General features: G+C 41.5%; 3 protein-coding genes across 7 annotated transcripts; 2 read left to right on the forward strand and 1 right to left on the reverse strand.

Annotated features, from left to right (window-relative positions):
• Nucleotides 1-42: 42 nt before the first annotated feature.
• Nucleotides 43-7,805, forward strand: rab41 (RAB41, member RAS oncogene family). Of its 5 annotated transcripts, XR_007112811.1 has the most exons (9): nucleotides 43-244; nucleotides 1,278-1,336; nucleotides 1,962-2,015; nucleotides 2,873-2,978; nucleotides 3,273-3,384; nucleotides 3,832-3,925; nucleotides 4,324-4,417; nucleotides 5,604-5,670; nucleotides 5,836-7,805. XR_007112811.1 is itself a non-coding variant. In XM_047584727.1 (8 exons), the coding sequence occupies exons 1-8, from the start codon at nucleotides 166-168 to the stop codon at nucleotides 5,898-5,900; spliced, it is 636 nt and encodes a 211-aa protein (XP_047440683.1). In that variant the 5' UTR covers nucleotides 44-165; the 3' UTR covers nucleotides 5,901-7,805. The 5 variants fall into 5 exon arrangements, 4 of the variants coding, with proteins under 4 accessions (XP_047440683.1, XP_047440682.1, XP_047440681.1 ...); XM_047584727.1 differs by lacking the exons at nucleotides 2,873-2,978; nucleotides 4,324-4,417 and adding an exon at nucleotides 2,307-2,412 and having other exon boundaries at nucleotides 44-244; XM_047584726.1 differs by lacking the exons at nucleotides 2,873-2,978; nucleotides 3,832-3,925 and adding an exon at nucleotides 2,307-2,412 and having other exon boundaries at nucleotides 44-244.
• Nucleotides 7,806-9,090: 1,285 nt separating this feature from the next.
• On the forward strand, nucleotides 9,091-13,083 carry stard14 (START domain containing 14). Its single transcript, XM_047584723.1, has 6 exons — nucleotides 9,091-9,513; nucleotides 9,653-9,800; nucleotides 10,395-10,498; nucleotides 10,721-10,838; nucleotides 10,932-10,984; nucleotides 11,880-13,083. The coding sequence occupies exons 1-6, from the start codon at nucleotides 9,352-9,354 to the stop codon at nucleotides 12,084-12,086; spliced, it is 792 nt and encodes a 263-aa protein (XP_047440679.1). The 5' UTR covers nucleotides 9,091-9,351; the 3' UTR covers nucleotides 12,087-13,083.
• A 138-nt stretch (nucleotides 13,084-13,221) lies between these two features.
• Nucleotides 13,222-18,688, reverse strand: pdzd11 (PDZ domain containing 11). The gene is made up of 6 exons (XM_047584729.1): nucleotides 18,563-18,688; nucleotides 17,978-18,085; nucleotides 16,322-16,462; nucleotides 16,122-16,220; nucleotides 15,528-15,588; nucleotides 13,222-14,842 (listed from the first exon to the last, which is right to left on the reverse strand). The coding sequence occupies exons 2-6, from the start codon at nucleotides 18,068-18,070 to the stop codon at nucleotides 14,808-14,810; spliced, it is 429 nt and encodes a 142-aa protein (XP_047440685.1). The 5' UTR covers nucleotides 18,071-18,085; nucleotides 18,563-18,688; the 3' UTR covers nucleotides 13,222-14,807.
• Nucleotides 18,689-20,137: the final 1,449 nt, after the last annotated feature.

The following is a 20,137-nucleotide window of genomic DNA, read 5'->3' on the forward strand; positions in this document are numbered from 1 at the left end:
TTTCCTCTGTGGTTGCCTCTTGGTTGCGCTATTTCACCACTGGATGTTTAAGACAACAATAGCGCTGGCTAGTGAGGATAAAGATACACTGCCTGGTCCTCTCCGGTCTAGACATCACATCATTAGCCGAGTCAGCTAGGTAGCTGGTTATTTTTTTTTGACAAAATGTCAACCACGACCGGCGGCGGAGAGTTTGGCAACCCCCTACGAAAGTTCAAGCTGGTCTTTCTGGGCGAACAGAGTGGTAAGCTGGACTCGATGTGTTCCGAATGTTAGAAGAAACGACAAGATTAGCCAACTAGCTATTAGCCAACAGGGCAAACTAGTCCAGTGGATGTCAAGGGACTGCAGTGATATAAGGCAATGTTTTAACGTTTCAATGTCAGTAGAGTTTATAAGAATAATGGGAACGAGAACGGGGTTTAAACCCACCGATCTTTCTCTGTGGTGATGATGTCATTGGGTCGCTAAGCTAAGCTAAACACCTCACTGGTTCAAGGATAAATGTCAGCAATAAACTACATAAACCTACCACATTTGTTAGATCCGCATGCTATCTATGTGTGTTTTCTAATTAAAAACAGCGAGCAATTGCACGATTCTGGTGATTAGTTTGCGGTGCATTAGCATCATCTCACTAGCACAATGTGGCTAATAGTAGCCTGTGCGTTACTTTGAGCTAGCAGTTAGCCGGCGGTGCTAGGCTTTGGTACACTGTCAGAAACGTCAAGTGATGTTCACCATCATCTCCTATTGGAAACGAGACGTTTATCACGCTGCGCTGCCTTTAAACGGGGCTCTGCGTGTACCTGAAAATAATTAAGAGTGTCTTCATTTGTCAGCGCAGCGCTGTTCAGCTCGTTAGCTGTTAGCTTCCTGCGGCAGCGTCTTGCAGAGCCACGTCGGCCACTGGGCTCAGACCCGCTGGCCTTTTCCTTTTCCTTCTCTACACATTTTTACTTTCTGCTGCCGGGGCCGACACCGACGCTATTTGACTAGACTGTGATTTAAGGACGTGTCTCTGTCACGACAATTATAGTCTCGTATCACGAAATAAATAACAGGAGTTATTTCATTTTATTTATTTTTTTTCCCAAATTTTCTGACTCCACCCATACTGCCAGCTCAGCGTGTGGGTTCAGCAGTCCTACTGCATCAGTGATAACAGCAGTTTACTCACCATGTGATGTCACCGAGTCCTATTGATTCATTTTTCTTCATAAAATCCCAAATGTGTAAACTGCTACTGAGCTGTTAGTGTGTTTTTGTGTTTACAGTTGGGAAGACCTCCCTCATCACCAGGTTTATGTATGACAGTTTCGACAACACTTACCAGGTAAATCCAAAAAAAGAAAGTTACAGTGTGTGCCAAGAAACTCGTATAGTGTCTTTGGTCCTGGAATTGGGTTGACTTCTTAGACACAACTGTTATCAGTGTGATTAAGTCATAGTAGCTGCTCCATGACCTTCCAGTCACAGGTGCTTTGTTTGCGTGTGTGATGACAAAACATCAGTGAGAGCTTAAATTAAACAGAACCACTGAACGTGTTTACACGCACAATAGAACGGTTTTGGTCATCAATCAAGATGTAATGGAACATGAGAAACCTAGTCACCATTACAGTATACTGATTTCTGATACTGCTCTAGTTTTCTCAGACATGGATAAGAGATTACTCATGATTCAGAGGGATAAAACATTTTTTCCACAAATTCATATCATGGATATTTGTGTATTTGGAAATAAAGTTATGTGAGCCATCTCTGCCATTCGTACTGTGACTGTTCAAATTGTTTTGTTAAAGGTCAGTTGATAATGTTTAACCTATAATGTTGTCTGTATTTCTCATACACACACACACACACACACACACACACACACATATATATATATACTCCACATTAAATATTAACAGTTCATGCATAAATATCACTGTTTAATTGCAACAATTGTCTTACAGGCAACAATTGGCATTGACTTTTTGTCAAAAACGATGTACCTTGAAGATCGCACGGTAAGAACTGTATAAATTATTGTGTTTTTTCATCACTGCCATTGATCACGTTTTTAAATTGCTAGAAAAGCATGCGTCTGCTTTTGAAGCAGTAGCCACCATTTATTTCCGTCTCACCATTTCACATTGTGTGTTTTTTTGCGTTATCCTAGATTTGTGTAAAGACATGTTCACATGTTTTTGTTAGTTCCCATCATTATTTCAAGATTTTGTTTTCCTTCCATCCCCCTGGCCGGATCATGAAATGCCCCCCCCCCCCCGTTCCCTCGTTTGTTTCGTGGCTGGCCACAGATTCGGCTGCAGCTCTGGGATACAGCCGGACAGGAGCGCTTCCGCAGCCTCATCCCAAGTTACATCCGCGACTCAGCCGCTGCTGTGGTGGTTTATGACATAGCCAGTAGGTATTATGGCCTTGCCTCTCCTCCTTGTCCTTCGCTTAGTATGTGGAAGGGCAAAAAAAAACAAAAAACAAGGGCACTTACCAGCAAACCCCACTGAACGGCATGGTGATGGTTTATTCCAGACCCTTTGCATCAGCTGCAGTGATCTGTGAATGTGGGAATGTGGGTCTTCTCTTCTTAAATTCTGCCACATATGAGGCAAATGGGAGACATAAAAGAAAATGTCCAGTGGAACTACCTAAACAATGATTCGTCTGGGCCTCCACTACATGCCTTATTTGCGTCACCCTCGTCCTCTTTGCGCCCCTCCCCATTCTTCCATTCAAATCCATTTTCATCTTTGCTGCTTGGCTTGCGTTCCCTTTGTGCCTGCCCTCCACCTCCTCGTTCTTCTTGTGCCTTTCTTTATCTCTGCCCTTTTTGTTGTTTTTTCTTCTCCAACATTCCTATCCTCAGGTCCGGCTCCAGCTGTGGGACACTGCTGGACAGGAGCGTTTTCGTAGCCTAATTCCCAGCTACATCCGTGACTCTACCATTGCTGTGGTTGTTTATGACATCACCAGTGAGTCAGGGCTGTACTCTAACATTTCTGTAGAGCTCTAGAGAACTTCAAAGAAAAACTGTCTTGGCATGGTTTCTTCTAATCTCTTTTTTTTTTTTTCCTCTTCCTAATACGTCCGCTAACTAACACATGACTATGAGCTTCTCTCACATGAGGTGTTCTGCCTTTTTTCGTGAAGATTATTTCCAGCCTGTGCACTTGTTTAACCTGTAGCTAATAGAGCAAATGTGTTTTGAGGCTCCACGTGGTTGTTGAGCGTACAATAATTCTCTTTTGTTTATTTTCCTCTTGCAGATCTTAATTCGTTCCAGCAAACCTCAAAGTGGATTGATGATGTTAGAACAGAACGAGGAAGTGATGTCATTATCATGCTTGTTGGGAACAAAACAGACTTAGCGGATAAAAGGTACACGGTTGTGTGACGAGTGTGGATGATTATAGTAATGATTGTTGTAGTGTGTTAACACAGCTTGATGTATACTGTAGTTTTATCTTTTTTACTACTATTAGAAACTTGTTAGGAGAGTATTGTTGTATGAAAACTATGCCAAAGCCTGGAGTCCCACTTTTCTTTTCCTTAAGTGCATCTCATCTGATTTTTACTTTCATCATTTCCCGATATGTTGCATACTCTGACTTTTTATTTTTTTATTAGCAATTCAAGTTCTTTATGATTTGATCATTTTTCTGTTCTGCCTTTTATTTCTTTATCTTACCCTATTGTTGCTCTTCCTGGTATGTTCTCTCCATTTCATTTTGTCTTTATTTATTTATTTTTTTTTTTGTGTGTGTTTCCTTCGACAAAACACTCCACAACACTTCCTCCCCCTCCCCCTCCCCGGGACCACGGCAGGCAAGTTTCTGTTGAGGCGGCAGAGAGGAAAGCTCGTGAGCTCAATGTGATGTACATAGAGACCAGTGCCAAGGCTGGCTATAACGTCAAACAGGTTGGTGTTCAGCTACAGACGGTGTTAAACTGATAAATCTTCCTGTTTCCAGCGCAGGTCAGGGAGGCCCGCTTGTAAGCAACTTAGCTGTGGATCTCCTCCGTGTGGATTATTGTGTGGATTAGAGTGTGGCTGTCGAGTGAATGAGTGACCTCTGGAGTCGATTTCCTCCCGCTTCGTGTTTACTCGGCACAACGGCTTCCCTCCCCTCGTCCACTTCCCCTTCTGTCCGAGTGATAAACTAACCTCTCTTTCTCCCACTCAAAACGAGATCCAGTGTTGAGCTGTCTTTGTTTTTCTCTCCATCTCTTCTCTCTTCCTACTTTTCGGCCTGTCCCCTTTGCGACGTTTCCGTTTCTGTTCGTCCGTCTCCCGCCTTTCTGCTTTTACTGGAGCAGACAGATCACCACGGAGGAGGGCGAGCAGAGAGCTAAGGAACTCAATGTCATGTTCATTGAAACCAGCGCAAAGACTGGCTACAATGTCAAACAGGTAGCGACTCTGTTTTCTCCGGGTAGTTGAGCTGATTCTACCCTCAAATTCTCTACTTCTCTTCTTCTGCCTCTCTTTGCCCTCATAACACTACCTGCCATGCCCCCCCCCCTCTTCCCTCCTAGCCTTTTGCTTGTTTAGGTTTCAGTATAGTCTCACTTTTATTTTTCTGCAAAGGTTTCCTGTGTTTCTGTGACTTTCTGTCTGATACCCTACGACTTCTGCAGCTTTTTCAAAAGATTTCTGTGATCTGTGCAAATAATAGACTCGCTCAGTGGAGGCGGTTACCGCGGCTACCTTCACATTTACGCTCTTGTACAAAATGGCAACCACAATCATGTTTTGGTTCCCTGCTTTAACTGGTTCGTGTGTTTGTTTTTGTTTTATTTCTAGGAGTAACTAGTCGCTGTCTCTAGAAGCACAGTGTGGCTGGGTGATATGATGTGTGCCGTCAAAAGGAAACTAATTGTTTTATCGTCGTCCAGATTAATCGGCAAAATTTCTATTATCTCCGTGTTGGAGGATTCATGGATTTTTACATAAATTTAACGTTGCAAACTTAAACTCTAACAACATATTTCAGGCATAAATGCAGAAATTTACCAGTGCATTAGGTTCACAAGTGAAAACAAATAATATAACAGTAAATGCACTACATTTTAGTTTCATAAAAGTTATGGTGTTCGGCCTTAGTTTAAAATTAGAGAGCTGTTGATTCCACTGTGTTTTCATTTTGGAGGCTGTGGTTGTGGTGCGAGTTAATTGTACTGCATGTACCGACACATGTTTCTATATCCGTGGGCTGCGCTGACAACAGAAAAACTTTAGCGTTTAATTCACTGCAGTTTAACAGCGCCACGAAATACATCCCACAAAATGATCACACGGTTTAATCACCACCTTTCTGATGTTGTTTCAGCGTAAACTCTACATTAAAACACTCGTGCAGAGAGATTTAGTGCGGGACTTTTTATATTGGACCACATTCGTTGTCACTAGTGCACCTAATGAACTATAGTGCAGAAAAATTACTGCCGTGATACTTCCGTATCAAAACAGAGGATTGCATCCATATCATCCATCCCAGTTTGACTGCACCTTGTTTTATATCGTCTTCTTGTAAGAGCGATTGCTAACACGTTCAGCTGTTTAATTCTTCTGACTTTCTTTTATTTATTTTTTTTAGCTGTTCCGACGTGTTGCTGCTGCATTGCCTGGGATGGACAGCACACCAGAGAAAAGCAAAGAGGACAGTATCCTTTTACTTTCACCACAGATTCTTCCTGTAATGTGTAGAATGTTTAATAAACTGTTTATTTGCGGGGCAGGAAAGAAAGGAATGAGGTGACAGATTATCCTGCAGTACTGAAATAAAATTTTCAATCCACCAATATTGTTGCTTAACTATCGCTAATCAGTGATCGACATCAAACTGGAGAAACAGCCAGAGATGACTGTAACCGAGAGCAGCTGCTCATGCTAGTACATCTCACCCCCACCCAGCCTGTCTCCACCCCACCAACAGCTTGTCTCTCAGTGGCCACTCTCTCCACCCTTGGCTCGCAGCTACTGGGATGGAGGACCTGTCTCTCTTTTTATTTTATTTTTCTTTTCCTTTTCGACTCAGTGACTTTTCAGAGTAACCGTGTGGATGTGCATTACTGTTTTGAAACAGATTATCTGGGGAGGGGGGGAAGGTTCAAATAGTAAACGTTTAAAACAAGGAATAAGTTAAATGATATGTTCAGATTTCATCCAGTTGCATGGCATTATATAGGATTGCAGACTGACATAGCTAACCGCTCTTGAGTTATTGCACAGTTCAGAATCTTAGTGCTGTTACTCTCGTCGTTGTAAAGTGAAACTGCTTGGGATTATTTAAATGACTCTGCGAGGCCGAGCTCTCTGCCTGTTGTATTTTATTTTTTATTTTTGAATTTTGAGTGGAGAGTTTGCCTGTTTCAATCGACCTGATTCTTGACTTTTTCTTATTTTGAGGAAGTAGAGACAGGACCAGTGAATTTACGCCATTGCTAACCAACATATTACACCATTAGACTCAAATTAACCCTTTGGGACCGTTTACTTATAGCACATCTCCTGGCTTAAAATCCAATACAGCAGTGTGTTGGAAGACCAAATTACCTTTTCAGATTTCAATACAGTACCTGCAAAGAGTTGTGTAACGAGGAAGTAGATCTCCTTTATTGCGAAAGCGAAGCCACCCCAGGTTCATTCGAAACCTATACTAACCTGTAAATGCAGTAAGTCTGCATTAAAGCTATAGCAATTATCTTTCCACTGTCGTTAAATTAGCTGCACGCATACTAACACATCTGAGGAGGAGGTTTTCAGTTACTAGAAGGGCCTAATGAGGGGAGAGGGAAAAAAAAAAAGAAAAGTTTTCCACGTTGATGGAGAGTTGTCACTCTGGTTGCTACGACGTGCCCCCATCTCATCGATAATTTGTGTTGTGTTGATTACACTATTGCGAGAACATGCAGCATGCCCACCCTGCAGGATTTATATGGATAAGAACACAGATGCCTTGCTTGTTTGTTCACCAACGTTGTGCACTGAATCAAGCCACAATATTGTAAAATATCAAAGAAGCCTGCTGACTGGTTCATGGCTTCAATAGTCGTTTTGTAGAGCTGGTAGGTAGATGTCCTCAGATACGGCTAATGCTTACTAACACCCCTTGCTGTAAAAAATAAAGTGCAGAGAAGTTAGTTGCAGTATCCGTGCTGTATTGCTATTGCCTGTGTAGGACTGTCGGTTTTATGCTTTTATTTATTTTGTTACTCAGACATACTGATAACATTGTTTCGCTCGACCAAAAGTGCAGACGCTGACACGCATGTTAAACAGTTTACTTTATTTATTGTTTGCGTGTCTGCCGAGGCGCCACCTGAAGGTGACACTTAGGCCTGGTGATGTTTTTTTTTTCCTGTATAGTCAGTAGCGTGGTTCATAAGGTCACAGGTAAAAAAAAGGCTGCACCGTCTCCAGACACACGCGCAGTGTAACACAAACCAACTAACTAGCCATAGCACAACAAAAGACACTGGTCATTTGCTGAAGCTCGTTTTAAAGAAAAAAAAAAAGTTTTAAAACGCGGATTCGAAGGTTTAAGCATTTCCTCACATCACAAACGACCATTTTAACATGAGCAGCTCTTCTATTGCGTGTCACCGACTAAATACTCAGCTTTGTGCTATTCTGAATCGTGTCTGTCCATTTGAAATATGATGTCTACTCGTGTTTAGCAACGTTTGTGTGAATAATGTACTATTACTATCTTATGTATAAAAAGGAGAGTTAATGAAACACAAGTGTAGGCCTATCACATGGAATAAAAATAAAGATATTTCACCAAAATGATAAACCTCCTGTGCGGTTTGTAATTAATAGCTCGCCGCTCCTCAGTTAAGGGTGGAGCCCCTGTTGGGTGTAGGTGTGTGTGTGTAGACTGAAACTACTCATTGGGCAATACATCTCAGCATAAAATATTACAACACACAGGTGTGGCCAAAAAGGAGCATGAGAATGCGTTGCGCACAAGCCCGACGTCACCAGAGCTCGTTATGGGACAAAGCTACGCAGTGTGTGTGTGTATGTGTGTGTGTGATAATAAAAAAGTGAACTTGAGTTGCATAAACTTAACGGCCACGAGTCACTACACTGACAGGCCTTATTAAAGGGATACGGCCACACTGTGCTGTCTGTGTGTGGGAACTCACTGGTGTTCATTGTGTCTTCCCGATTAATAATATGTAACATAAGATCTCTGTGCGTGTTTAGAGCTACGTATCTCCTTTACACTCTGAATCCGTGTTTGAGGCCTTCAGAGTTGTAACATCATATGGGGGAAATTAGGCCGTTACATGCAGTCCTCACTTTGTGACATGGCTTCACTGGTTAATCTCAACTACGTTTGGCTTCAGGCTACTTGAGAGGGAACATTTCTTGAGGACCGTCTGAAGGTCAAGGTGGTCAGCCACAAAAAAAACAAAACAAACACACTTGTCTGATTCTGAAAGTAGTTTGGAAATAAACAGTTGTGTAAAATGTGTGGAATATTTCAAAATCAATGTGATTGATTGATTACCCTGATTTTTTTTATGGTTGGTTACAGTCGGCTTGATCTGTTATGCCGCTATGGTTGTATTTTATTGTAGCTATAAAACTTTATTACATGCACATCGTGTTAAATTTTAATTCAGCTTACAAGGGGCTTTAATTTAGATTTTTATTTTATCAGGCTTTATTATTCTATACAAATAGGCCTGTGTTAAAGGCAGATAACTCCAGATTGAAATACAGAGGATGTATACAGATTTATTACACAGATACTTCCACACACAGCTAGTTTATTGTTTAACATTTATAGTCGTGATGAAACTGCGGCTGCATCAACACTGAGCAGTTCTCACCTACCCACACCCCTGAGTTGCCCACGGTGCTCAGCCCACAGCACACACACTCACACACACAGAGCTCTGTTATCATCTTAAGCCTTCACCGATATAAAAACCTAATCTTTGTGCGGTATCCTCTGGTATCAGCTCAAACCTCTCGTCTAGTAGCTGCGTTTCTTTGTTGAAGCCGTGGCGTGTTAACCCTTTAGGGGCGTGGCCATCATTATTATTTTTTTTCTTTACGCACACCTGGATCCAGGAAGTTACGTCAGCAGGTGTTCGGCCTCGGGAGGCATGGCTCAGGAATCCAGCACAAAAATCCTGCCCGACTTGCCTGGCGATCAGCATATATTCCTCTCACCGGTAGCACACAACCACAGAAGCCTCAAACTTCACCAGCGTGAAAGGTCACCGCACTTCTCCGCCTCGGACCGAGCAGCCTCAGCGATTTTTTATTTATTTATTTATTTTTATTTTTTAAAAAAAGGAAGATTTATTTTATAACACACGGAGATGTCTAAGTCGAATATTTTGCCCGACGATGCGGCCTTTGCCGACTTCAGAAAGCAGTGTTTATCCACCGAGAATTGGCTCAGCAAGTATGACAGTAACGGCATGCAAGTTTGGGTCGAAGTCTCTCCAACAAATCAGACAACTAAAATCCACAAGATCAAGGTAAGTTCATTCAAATTCTATTGGCACCCTTCCCACTTTATTTTGTCCGTCATATTTTATGTATATATATATATATATATGTGTGTGTGTGTGTGTGTGTGTATTTATATTTATATAAACACTTGATCGCGTGTTTCAGTGCAGAATCACAGTCAAGGATGTGTCAGCTGCCACCATGTACGACGTCCTTCATGATGGCCAGTACCGTAAGAAGTGGGACCCCACCATGCTGGAGAGCTTTGACATTGCCCGGCTCTCTGAGAACGCTGATGTGGGATATTACTCCTGTGAGCACTCCTCTATCTGTTCAATCTTTCCCACATTGTGTTTGTATCCCGTCACAAACCTGTTAGTCTACAGAGTAGGCCCGGCTCCGTTTCACCTTCATGGCGCAAAGGGAATTAAGAAAAAGGCAAATCATTTACAAGGATCAATAACAATCTTATATTCTGTTCTAAATGATTAAAATCTGCATAGTTTATGTGGTGTGTACATATGTATAGGTAATAGAGTGAAACAGACTTTCTATTTTGAGTCATAAACAAAGCAGCCAGTAGTTGCCCTAGAAGCAGCAACACATTTTTACACGTATGTCTTTATGCAAATGTACCATTTTCCTTTTTAAACCCATCAATAGCTAAGAACATCCATGTTTAATTAAAACCCGTTGCTACTGTTGACACTTTCTCGAGCTGGTGCAGCCCTCAGGGATGAAGAATGAGCAGCTTCTTGTTACACCCACATATGTATTGCCACAACAAGGGTTCACTTGATCAGAGGTTGTGTTGGTTTGAAAAGAAAAAAAAAAAAAAAAACAACACTGCAGGAGCCAGTCAGGATTATTTTAGTGTCTTATTGTTTTTCTTTTCTTTTCTCTGCAGGGCTGTGTCCAAAGCCGATAAAGAACAGAGATGTTGTGACTCTGCGTTCTTGGCGGGTGACGGATGACGAGTACATCATCATAAACTTCTCAGTCAAACACCCGGTACGCCGCCTCCCTCGCGCTCTCCAAGACACATAGCAACACAGCAACGCCTGCCTTCAAACATACAGCGTCTGCAGCTTTTCTGGCACCTGTAGTTCTTCATTTTTTCCCCCCGCTCTGCTCTGACAGTGTGCATGCATGTCTGAATTGCATTATGGGTTGTTTTTTATGCAAAAACTGTTTTTCCTCATTATTGTGCAAACTGCTCTGGTTCGACCGCAGAAATACCCCCCTCGCAGCGACCTGGTGAGAGCCATTTCCATCTTGACCGGCTACTACATCAAGCCCACGGGACCCAACAGTTGCATCTTCACGTACCTTTCGCAAGCCGACCCCAAAGGTAAAGCCATGTCTGAGAAACTACCTTCTGTATCGTTGCTCAAACTCTTTTAGAGTTGTTCTTAAACTTTTTTTTTTCTCTCCCCTCATCTAGGCTCTCTTCCAAAGTGGATGGTGAACAAAGCATCGCAGGTTCTCGCTCCTCGGGTAAGTAACCACGAACTCTCAGGGTTTCGCTTCTAGTGGCCGCACAGCGGAGCTGAAAGTGATCCGGGCTATCGGCTTATCAATGTGTGTGACAGCGTGGGTGTGTGTCCACGAGGTGAAGTGTGCGAGAGGTGTGTGCCCGCGAGGGAGTGGGGGTTTCACGTGTCTTAGAGGACAATGGTAACCATAGAAACGTGATTTCGGAGAGGCTGCTCACAAAGGAGTATCTCAGCTCGCTCTCCTGGAGGAACTCGTTCCCCGGGTTTCATATCGTCCGTAGATTGAAACTATTCAGAGTAAAGTGTATCGACGAGTGTGTGAGAGAGACGCATACTTTTAAACTCAACGCGCTCAACACTGAACCTCTTTTCTAGGTGCGGGGTAAAACATCAAGACATGAGAAACAAAGAGTGCTTTAAGCACGAGGCTGTGATTCAAAGTACGGTCTTATCCAGCTATTAAAAAAAGGATTATGACAGGATTTACTACTGTTTAAATCTAAGAGCCTACAATAGAATTGTCTTTAAATGTGCCTATTTTTATACTAGATTTAATCATCAACCGCAAAAAAAATGTTCAAAACATTTTGGCATCCCATAAAAGACAGTTGGCCGTATCAGATTAAACCACAGAAGGAAGAGATGTTGTCTTTGTTTATGTCCTCTCTCATGTCTCTCTCCACGCACATAAGCGAAAGTTTACCGACCTTCAGGAAATTCTGTTCACCCGAGCGTTCATTAACACTGATGTGTGCCGACTCACAAACCGTTTTCCACAATCAGCACAGTCGGTTACACATCGTTTGTTTGAATGAGAACCAAGGTGCGGTTTAATCCTCGTTGTCAGACCGCAGCCCTCCCTCTGACAATCCTGTCGTCTCCTCCTCTCCTTCAAGGTGATGAAGAGCGTACTCAAGGCGGGCCAGAACTACCCCGAGTGGAAACGGCAGAACTGTCCCGGCCAGAAGCCGTGGCTGTTCCCGGAGCAGAGCACCCTGCCCACGATGGACCCCGCTCAGCTGTCCATACAGAGGGCAGACTCGCTGGAGAACGTAGACGAAAGCTTCAAGCAGGACGCTCAGGACAGCGAGGACAGCAGCTAAATTCCCAACAAAGCGACTGGGAGGAAGGGCGGCCGAGAGGGAGAGACTCGACAAGAAAAACAAAATGAGAAAATAGAAAAAAAGAGGACTTGAGATCCCCCCGCAATCCTCCAGTTCTCCAAATCAGTGTGCCTTTTTTCAGGATGAGCAAGAGTATGAAGTGTTTACACCTGTCCTTCCAGATGGAAATGAGCACAGATCAAGTTGCCATTCACCTCAGTCCACGACGAACCGAGCTAAACGTCACTTCTGTGTGCGCTGACATCGCGCCGTTCCTTCACAGCGCACAGGATTAGAGGTGTTCGGGTCTGAATGGGACATTGTTACAGCACTACATTTACAATACATTCTCCTCTGTTGAGGCATTATTAGTTGCAGCTACATTAAAAAAAAAACACAAACACACACACACACAAACAGTTTAAAGTCATGGGAAATGAAGCTTAGGGGTGTGTTTTGACTGTGAACAGCAATAAGGTTAGACATCGCGGTGAAAGTAAGAGTTGTGTATTTTGTTTTTGTTTTTTTTACACATTGTTCAAACACACTAGAAACTGTTTTAACCCGTTTTTCTTTTGGAGACGGACACTTAAAATAGTCACTTTATTTTTTTTTTACTCTTCTGCTACTAGTATTGCTTTTTAATTGTGAATGTCTGATTCCTACGTTCATATTATTTTAGTCAGTTTTCTACATTTTTGTCTTCAGTGTGAAATGAAGATTTGAGCGGATGACAGGGGATCAACAACATGTAAGCTGCATTAACGTGCAACGTGTACATAGCTGTGTTGTATTTTATCAGTCAAATATGCCTTTACTTGAAGGATTTAAACGGCCTCGAAGGGTATCTCGTATTTTATTTATTTATTTCAAGTTACCGCACACAGACGGCTGATGGAATGAAGCTGCGCACGCTGAGGTCACCATGTCGTTCTTCTTTGTATATTTAATGTTAGGTGGATGCACAGCCTCTTGTGAATAAACCTTTACAGAGTTACATTGCTCCAGAAGTCTGTGACTGACTGCATTCCTCTTCTGTGACAGTTTCAGGAGAAACCAGCCTACAGAGTGGAACAAGTTTTGCTACTTGAACTGGAGCAAACCAGTCTGTCGTCAGTACAAAGTCAAAGTTAACCAGGGTTCAAAACCTTTTATTTTTGGGCATCTTGTATCATCAGCTTACATTATAGAAAAAAATGATGACAGATTATGCAAAAATAATAATAATAATAAATCAGACATTTGTGAAAGCTATTAGTGTGAAACAGAATATTGACAAATTATTAAAATGAAAACCCCAGAGCCTCAGACAAACACCCATTACAGGCTTTACCGCGATGCCAAGATGCATTTTAACCTTTTTAATGGCATGTCACAACTCCTTGTTGTCAGCTGTTTGGCAATGGAACAGGAGATAAAACTTGTCATGAAAAACATAAAAATGAAAATTCTACAGTAAGTAGTCCTCATTGAAATGCACATTTATATTAACTTATTATTTAATATATATAAGACGTTACTAAATATGAGTTAAACATGTACAAATAGTCAGTGATATTTTAAAAAAGACCAGAAATCATTTCCTCTGACAGCCTCTACTCACTGTGTACCAAATGTGTAGTAAAATATACAGTCTCTATTTTATTTTATTTTTATTTTTTATGTCGGTGCTAAAATGCTACTCTTAAAGCTAGCTCTTGAACATTTTCATTTAAATTAACGTCTGCTGCATAACTGAATGGGGGAACAAAATAACTGAGCTTATGGTCCTCTGATATAAATGCAGCAATATTTAGATATTTTATATCATTTTAAAGTGGGTGTCTGTGGCAACATTCCTCGAAGAATGAGAGTTTTAGGTTACAACTAATGTAGCATCTACAAACAGATACCTGGATGTAAAATCTTAAAATTGTCACCATACAGGTTTCAAAGTTGTTGCTAGTGAAATCTGAATTCCTACTGCTGCAGCTTCCCTTTAAGAACATTAAACACAACTGAGAATGCAACAGTGAGACCAGCGCTTGTCGCTGTTGTCCGCCAGTGATACATCTACGAACGTGTTTCAGGGAGGGATGGAACCAGGAGCAGCGGTGGCGGGTTGTTGACGAAGAGCTGCGAGCTGCAGGCGACAGGCTCCACACCTCCTGACATCCAGGGAGGAGTAACCAGTTCGCTCTGCTCTTCACAGTCTCATCCCACGTGAATGTAAATCCCAGTCGCTCACAGACTGATGGGAAACAGCCAATTACAATGCGACGGCTTGTTTTTGATTTTCCCCCTGAAATCTGTGGCACTCAACCACATTTTTCTGTCACCACCGGTAACTACAGGTGTCTCCAAATCCACGGGACTGTAACGTTCGGGAATGCAGCTTTTATTAATGCTAACATTTATTAGTTCTATAATTCATTATTTAAAACGTCAGTGGTTCAGATTAAACATTTTCTGATCCATAAAAAATATATAAAAGACTTCCTGTCTCTACGTCTTGATGGAGTAGAAATCATCATGTGTGAAGTAAACCACTCCCTTCGAAAACAAGCCTTTAACAGATAATATTTTTTTCCTTACATAGAGGACTGAAAGTGTTATTCGTTTATCAGTCATCTTGAAGCTGAGACAGAATAGAGGCCAGAGTGCGTGGGAGGAACGCACTGATGTGATGTGAAGTGTCCACCTCTCATCTCTCTCTCTCTCTCTCTCTTCCTCTGCTGCCATCTAGTGTACAGTCCTCTCCTTCTGCCTTTGATAGTCTGATAAATGAACACACGACGCACAACATTATAGAAAGGCACGTTATTATATAACCTACCAGCATGATATAATTCACTGACACCAAAGGCTGTTTTTTGTTGTTTCTCATTGAAGCCTGCGCTCAGATCACTCTGATAGTTATCGTGGAACGAAAGGTGTTATAACATGCAGATATGTGTTGATTCTTCACAAATATGTTCTTTATTTTCTCCCCGTGTCGCACGTGAACTTTTTACATTTGCAGTTGGATAAGCTATGTAACACTGTGATAGCACAGATGGGGATGATAACAGATACAATCTGTGTTAGAAATGCAGGACGGACTGGAGTCTGACGCAATCAAACACAAACTAAGCGAACGATTCCTTAAAAAAATGGTCTTTTATCTTATCTCATCCTAATAGCAACACTTCACAACAACAAAACCTTAAATATTTTTGCTGGTGCTGTTACAACACCTCCCTCCCACCCAGAGGAGTAGATAAAGACATTTTACTCAACTCAAATCTTATTCCACAAAACTGTCCTTTACATGCTGCTGCATGTGTGTATTTCTCCACTGTGTGGGATAAATACTTTAAATATCTTAAGAAAACACATGGAACATCAACAGATATGACAAAGCAATGCTCATTTCTAGTTTGTCACCACGCTCCTGGTATAATTTAATAGAACGACACTTACTGTAAGGAAAGAAGCGAACCCTCATCAGGATTTCTCTGGCCGTTTTCAGAATCTCTACGGCCTGAAAGGGACGAGAAAAGTCATCCTCCATCAAATTAGTTTCAACACAATGTGTGTTCTTCATGTCAACAGAATACACATACATAAAAATACACTGATACATAATGGATTATAATGATTAGACAACAATGACACTGTGGGCTCATACTAATAAGCTGCGAGATTTTCAGATTTGACCCTTAACACGTGATGTGATGGTTAAGTCAGAGGCACAAACTAGATCCCTGTGCCAAGCTGTAACGTTTTGATCAATTTCATCATTTCTTCTCCTACATATAAACAGGAACTGAAATGCGTGGTTTTGGTTTCAGAATAAGTGCTCCACAGATGTCGGTGAGAATTACTGAAGAAAAAAAAACAACAACAAAAAACAAAACAGGTTTCTGAAGCTGTGATCATCTGACACTTTAGAAGGAACACGGAACCATCAGATGATGTGACTGGAAACATACTGAAACTAGGTTAACTCTCGTTTGTCGACTACTATCAGATAATGTGTTGACTCAGTTTGCCTGGACCTCAGCTCCGACTTACTCTTGAGTGCTCGATGTCTTGAAAATCAACCTCATTGACAGAAAGAACCTGATCTCCCTCCTGTAGACCCGCTCTGTGAGCGTCAGAGTCTGGAACCACCTGCCAACATGTCACACACACGCACAAATTTAAACACTGCAATGTGGACACTTTTGAAGAACAAACAGCTTTTCAAGTATGGACCAACCCTGCGCATGTACCTTAGATATAAAGATTCCTAACTGTGACGCCTTGCCCCCTCGGATGTTGAAGCCCAGCTGTGCTCCTGGAGGTTTCTTCAACACTACGGTGCGAGGCAGGAACTGGGTGAGCTCGTTGTTGTAGTCGGGGTGGTGAACTCGCTAGAAATTAAACAAGAAAGGAAGAACAAAACTGTGAGTCTTTGCTAGAATCTCACAGGGATTCACTCTACACGGCTATTATGAGAAACCTGATAAGAGTTCCCAACCTCTGCAGAAAGTGGTGATGCAGGACATCGCTATCATGAAAATATTTAGTGTTACATTTTTGACAAAAAGTAGGGTCAGCAGATGAGGTTCATGTGCTGCGGCTTAAAGTTAATTCCTTTAAACCGGAAGTTTAAAGCATTTTAAAGCAACACATAACGCTGTCATCACACCCTGAATCTTCTTCAGATCTCCACTAACTCCAGCTCTGTGATTTGGGGACATATATAGGACGAGATGTATCTTCACAAGTGGAAAGGTGTAATAATAGAGGCAGTTTGAAAGAATGCTGTGACACAGTGTCTGTATGTAATATGTGCAAGATCTGAAACAAATGCATTCAAATAACTTCAAATTTCTGCAATTTATTTGCAAAAAACAACAGCAACGACAAGAGAAGACAAAACTGTGTGTAAATACGGACCTTTTCTGAGGACATTTCACTACTCATCTAAGTGGCTTCTTCAGTTATGAAATTCACAGGTGTGTCGCCTTTAAGGCAGCACTTCGCTGTGCAGATGTGTCATCAGTAAGTGTCATGATGACGGCATGAGACTTTCTGCCCTTTTCAATGAGCAGCAGTTGGTTCGGGGCTTTATGCAAAATTCCCATAGCTCTGTGATCCTTCACTGCTGGGCCAGGCAAAAGCTAGCGGAACGAAGAACGAGTATTTCCTGTAAACTTCAAGTTTCTGTATTGCCCTTTTTTGTAAATCAACATCAGTTAAGGGCGCTCGTCATCATGAGGATTGTCAGTCACAAATGGCCTTTATCAGTACTCGAGAAGCCACTTAGATGAAAGGATAAAGTGGTGAAATGAAAACTAAAACGAGTCTAGATGACCTCACGTTCGTTTGACCTGGAAAATCTTCTCATGTGGATACAGTTTGTAACAATTACACGTGAAACGTTTTTGTGGTGATGTACATGTGATACATCTGTGGTGGTTAATAATCACACATCTGTGCAATATATGTGGTAACTCAGTGTGACTGTAAGTGATGTAGGTTTCTGAGATCCGGACAGTCTTGTGGTACCTTCTACTGTAGGGTGGTGGTGATAATGATAAATGTGTCTTGTCCAGGGAACAGGACAGATGTGAAACAGACTAAAAAAAACACTGACTGAAAATTAAGTCACTAAACGGGAGTAAATGAAAGTCAGACAAAGACAAGAGAAAACACCTTTAAGTATCATCCCACGCCTGCATGTGTCCACCCATTATTAGTAAACGGCCACAGTCAGACAGTGTTGTGACCACATCTGCGTCATCTCCATGACAACTGAGAAGCCTCCTTGGCAGCTGGCAGATTCAGAAAAACAATAACCAGCCGAACTTTGTGGACATTCACAAGAGGTGTATGTGTGTTTCATTACAGAGTGTAATAAACCCATATAAAATGTAACGTACCTCTTGAGGAGGTATCCACGCTGGTGGGTTCTCGTAAGAAGGCAGGAACACCACGGGCAGCTGGTAGTCATCATAGGGAATTTTCTGATCCATTGTTATTGAAAACACCTACAAACAGAGGAGTTTGCTGTTGTGAAAAGTCATTCCTTAGTGTTTTTATGCACCGCATATGATAATTCAATTCACATTATTACACTAGCGCTAATTTTCATGTCATTTAATGTATGTCAGCTACGCTCAGATCTCCCGACTAATTTACTATGTTTGACGAAAATAAAGCCTCCAAAGAGAAACAGTAGACACATAATACAAAGTCTAAAATGAATGTGACTATGTCAATGCACGTTTGGCCAGGTGGGAGAATTAAAATGAAGTAAAGTAAATGTTTTAGCCGACACTGGATAGCTCACTACAGCTAGCTCACTAGCTAACCCCGAGACGAGCTCCTTTAACCAAATATAATTTCAGAATTTACTGTTATCGCGATCGGTACTGTATATAAAGACGCTGCTTAAAGTTCTACATGAAAAAAAAGCAAACAAACAAACAAAGCGACAGCCGTAAAACAGCAGAAATGTCTCTCACCTGCCAGCTTGACAGCTAGCAGTGTACACCTCCTGCATTCAGCGAGAAGAACTGGGCTCAGGTGCGTTAGCGCCCCCTGCTGCCACGGAGGAGGCAACTACATTAGGCCATAATGCACAGGTGTCAAGCATACGGTCTCTAGTGGGCCACTTTTGGCTCTAGTCTGGCCCGCGGGATGAATTTGCAAAGTGCAGATAATGTCTTTAATGTCATTTTTGCAATTCTTCCAATAAAAGTGACTGCCATTCCACGAGTTTTACACAGTTTAAATAAGATTTGTAGATATAACACAAGATTGAGACCTAGAACTTGTTCTATGACACTATTATAATACTGACACGTCAGCCATTTCTTGGCTGACTTTTAACTGAAGCTGGGGTGCCACAATTATAATCACAGGGTGCATTACACACTACACTTATCTCTCACAAAGGAAAGCTTTCAACTGAATAGTGTAAAACACCCTGTCAGGATAGCTAAGGGTCTGTAATTTGACAAATTATATATTTACGTCATGTCATTAAGTTACAATGATGTGTAATGGTTGCTCAGGTCACCATTTTTATTCAGTGACACATCCCATTATTCTCCAGAATCTGGGCTTAATTCCGTATCTGATACACACATGTATATACAGGTTTCAACTTCAGCAGAATGTAATCAAACATTTCTATGTGGGCCATTTTGAAAAGACTCAGGTAAACATTAGCTATGTCTGCATTTCTCAGAAAGGGTTGGTTTTGTGTGAAATGAATTTATAAAACCATGACTGATCAAAGTAAACCATTCGCGTTGTTCACTGCTCAGACTTCAAGTCTGTGCAAGTTTTAAACTGCAATTAAATGAAACTGGATTCTTGTTGAGTGGGAGGCATGCTATTTGCATACTTTACACATCAACAACACTTAAGCATTTTTATGCAAGGCTCAGAAAATGGAAATCATGCGTTTTGGATTAAATAAACATGCATTCAGAGTCAGTCTTCGGAATTTACCGTCTTTCTAGCTGCCACGTTTCTTTGGACAAGGTGACATTAAACAAACATTATGTCAATAAAATGTAGTTGTCCCTGTTAGCTACTGTTTACTTAAGTAAAAGTAAGTAAAGCAAAGTAAAGTAAGCACATCACAATGTAGAATTATTGCAGGCAACTGTCACAATCCTTGTGTGCACTATGTTTTGTTTTGTTTTATTTTTCTCTGATATATGCCAGGCCAAAAGAACAACAATAAAGTAATCTAAAGTACCAAAAGTACTCCTGGTGCAGAAGAAGGAAATCAATCAGTCAAAACTTATTTATATAGCACTTTTCATGCATAAAAGATGTGACACAGTTGCTTTACATTAAAAAACAAACGCCCTCAACCACGAGCTTGGCGGTGGTTTAGGAAGGGTTTGAAGAGTACAACAACGAGTTGGATGTGTTGACCTAACCCAGATCTGAATTCAATCGAGCATCTGTGGGAAATGCTGGACAAATAAGCCCGATCAGGGTTGTTTTCGCAAGAAAACGTAGCACAAAAGAATATTAGTTGTCTATATAGCATCACAACGCCTGATAAGTGTACTTTTAAA

The sequence above is a fragment of the Mugil cephalus genome, chromosome 5, assembly GCF_022458985.1.
Source record: "Mugil cephalus isolate CIBA_MC_2020 chromosome 5, CIBA_Mcephalus_1.1, whole genome shotgun sequence".
Classification (NCBI taxonomy): domain Eukaryota; kingdom Metazoa; phylum Chordata; class Actinopteri; order Mugiliformes; family Mugilidae; genus Mugil; species Mugil cephalus.

What these genes read in the sequence shown, in the direction of transcription:
- rab41 (XM_047584727.1), top strand. Translation starts at nt 166, where the DNA reads ATGTCAACCACGACCGGCGGCGGAGAGTTTGGCAACCCCCTACGAAAG. An exon ending in CTTTCTGGGCGAACAGAGTG is followed by an intron (nt 245 to 1,277) that starts GTAAGCTGGACT and finishes TTGTGTTTACAG; the next exon opens with TTGGGAAGACCTCCCTCATC. An exon ending in TGTACCTTGAAGATCGCACG is followed by an intron (nt 2,016 to 2,306) that starts GTAAGAACTGTA and finishes GGCTGGCCACAG; the next exon opens with ATTCGGCTGCAGCTCTGGGA.
- stard14 (XM_047584723.1), top strand. Translation starts at nt 9,352, where the DNA reads ATGTCTAAGTCGAATATTTTGCCCGACGATGCGGCCTTTGCCGACTTC. An exon ending in CTAAAATCCACAAGATCAAG is followed by an intron (nt 9,514 to 9,652) that starts GTAAGTTCATTC and finishes CGCGTGTTTCAG; the next exon opens with TGCAGAATCACAGTCAAGGA. An exon ending in TGATGTGGGATATTACTCCT is followed by an intron (nt 9,801 to 10,394) that starts GTGAGCACTCCT and finishes TTTTCTCTGCAG; the next exon opens with GGCTGTGTCCAAAGCCGATA.
- pdzd11 (XM_047584729.1), bottom strand. Translation starts at nt 18,070, where the DNA reads ATGGATCAGAAAATTCCCTATGATGACTACCAGCTGCCCGTGGTGTTC. An exon ending in CGTGGATACCTCCTCAAGAG is followed by an intron (nt 16,463 to 17,977) that starts GTACGTTACATT and finishes TTTAATTTCTAG; the next exon opens with CGAGTTCACCACCCCGACTA. An exon ending in GGTTCGCTTCTTTCCTTACA is followed by an intron (nt 14,843 to 15,527) that starts GTAAGTGTCGTT and finishes TTCATTTATCAG; the next exon opens with ACTATCAAAGGCAGAAGGAG.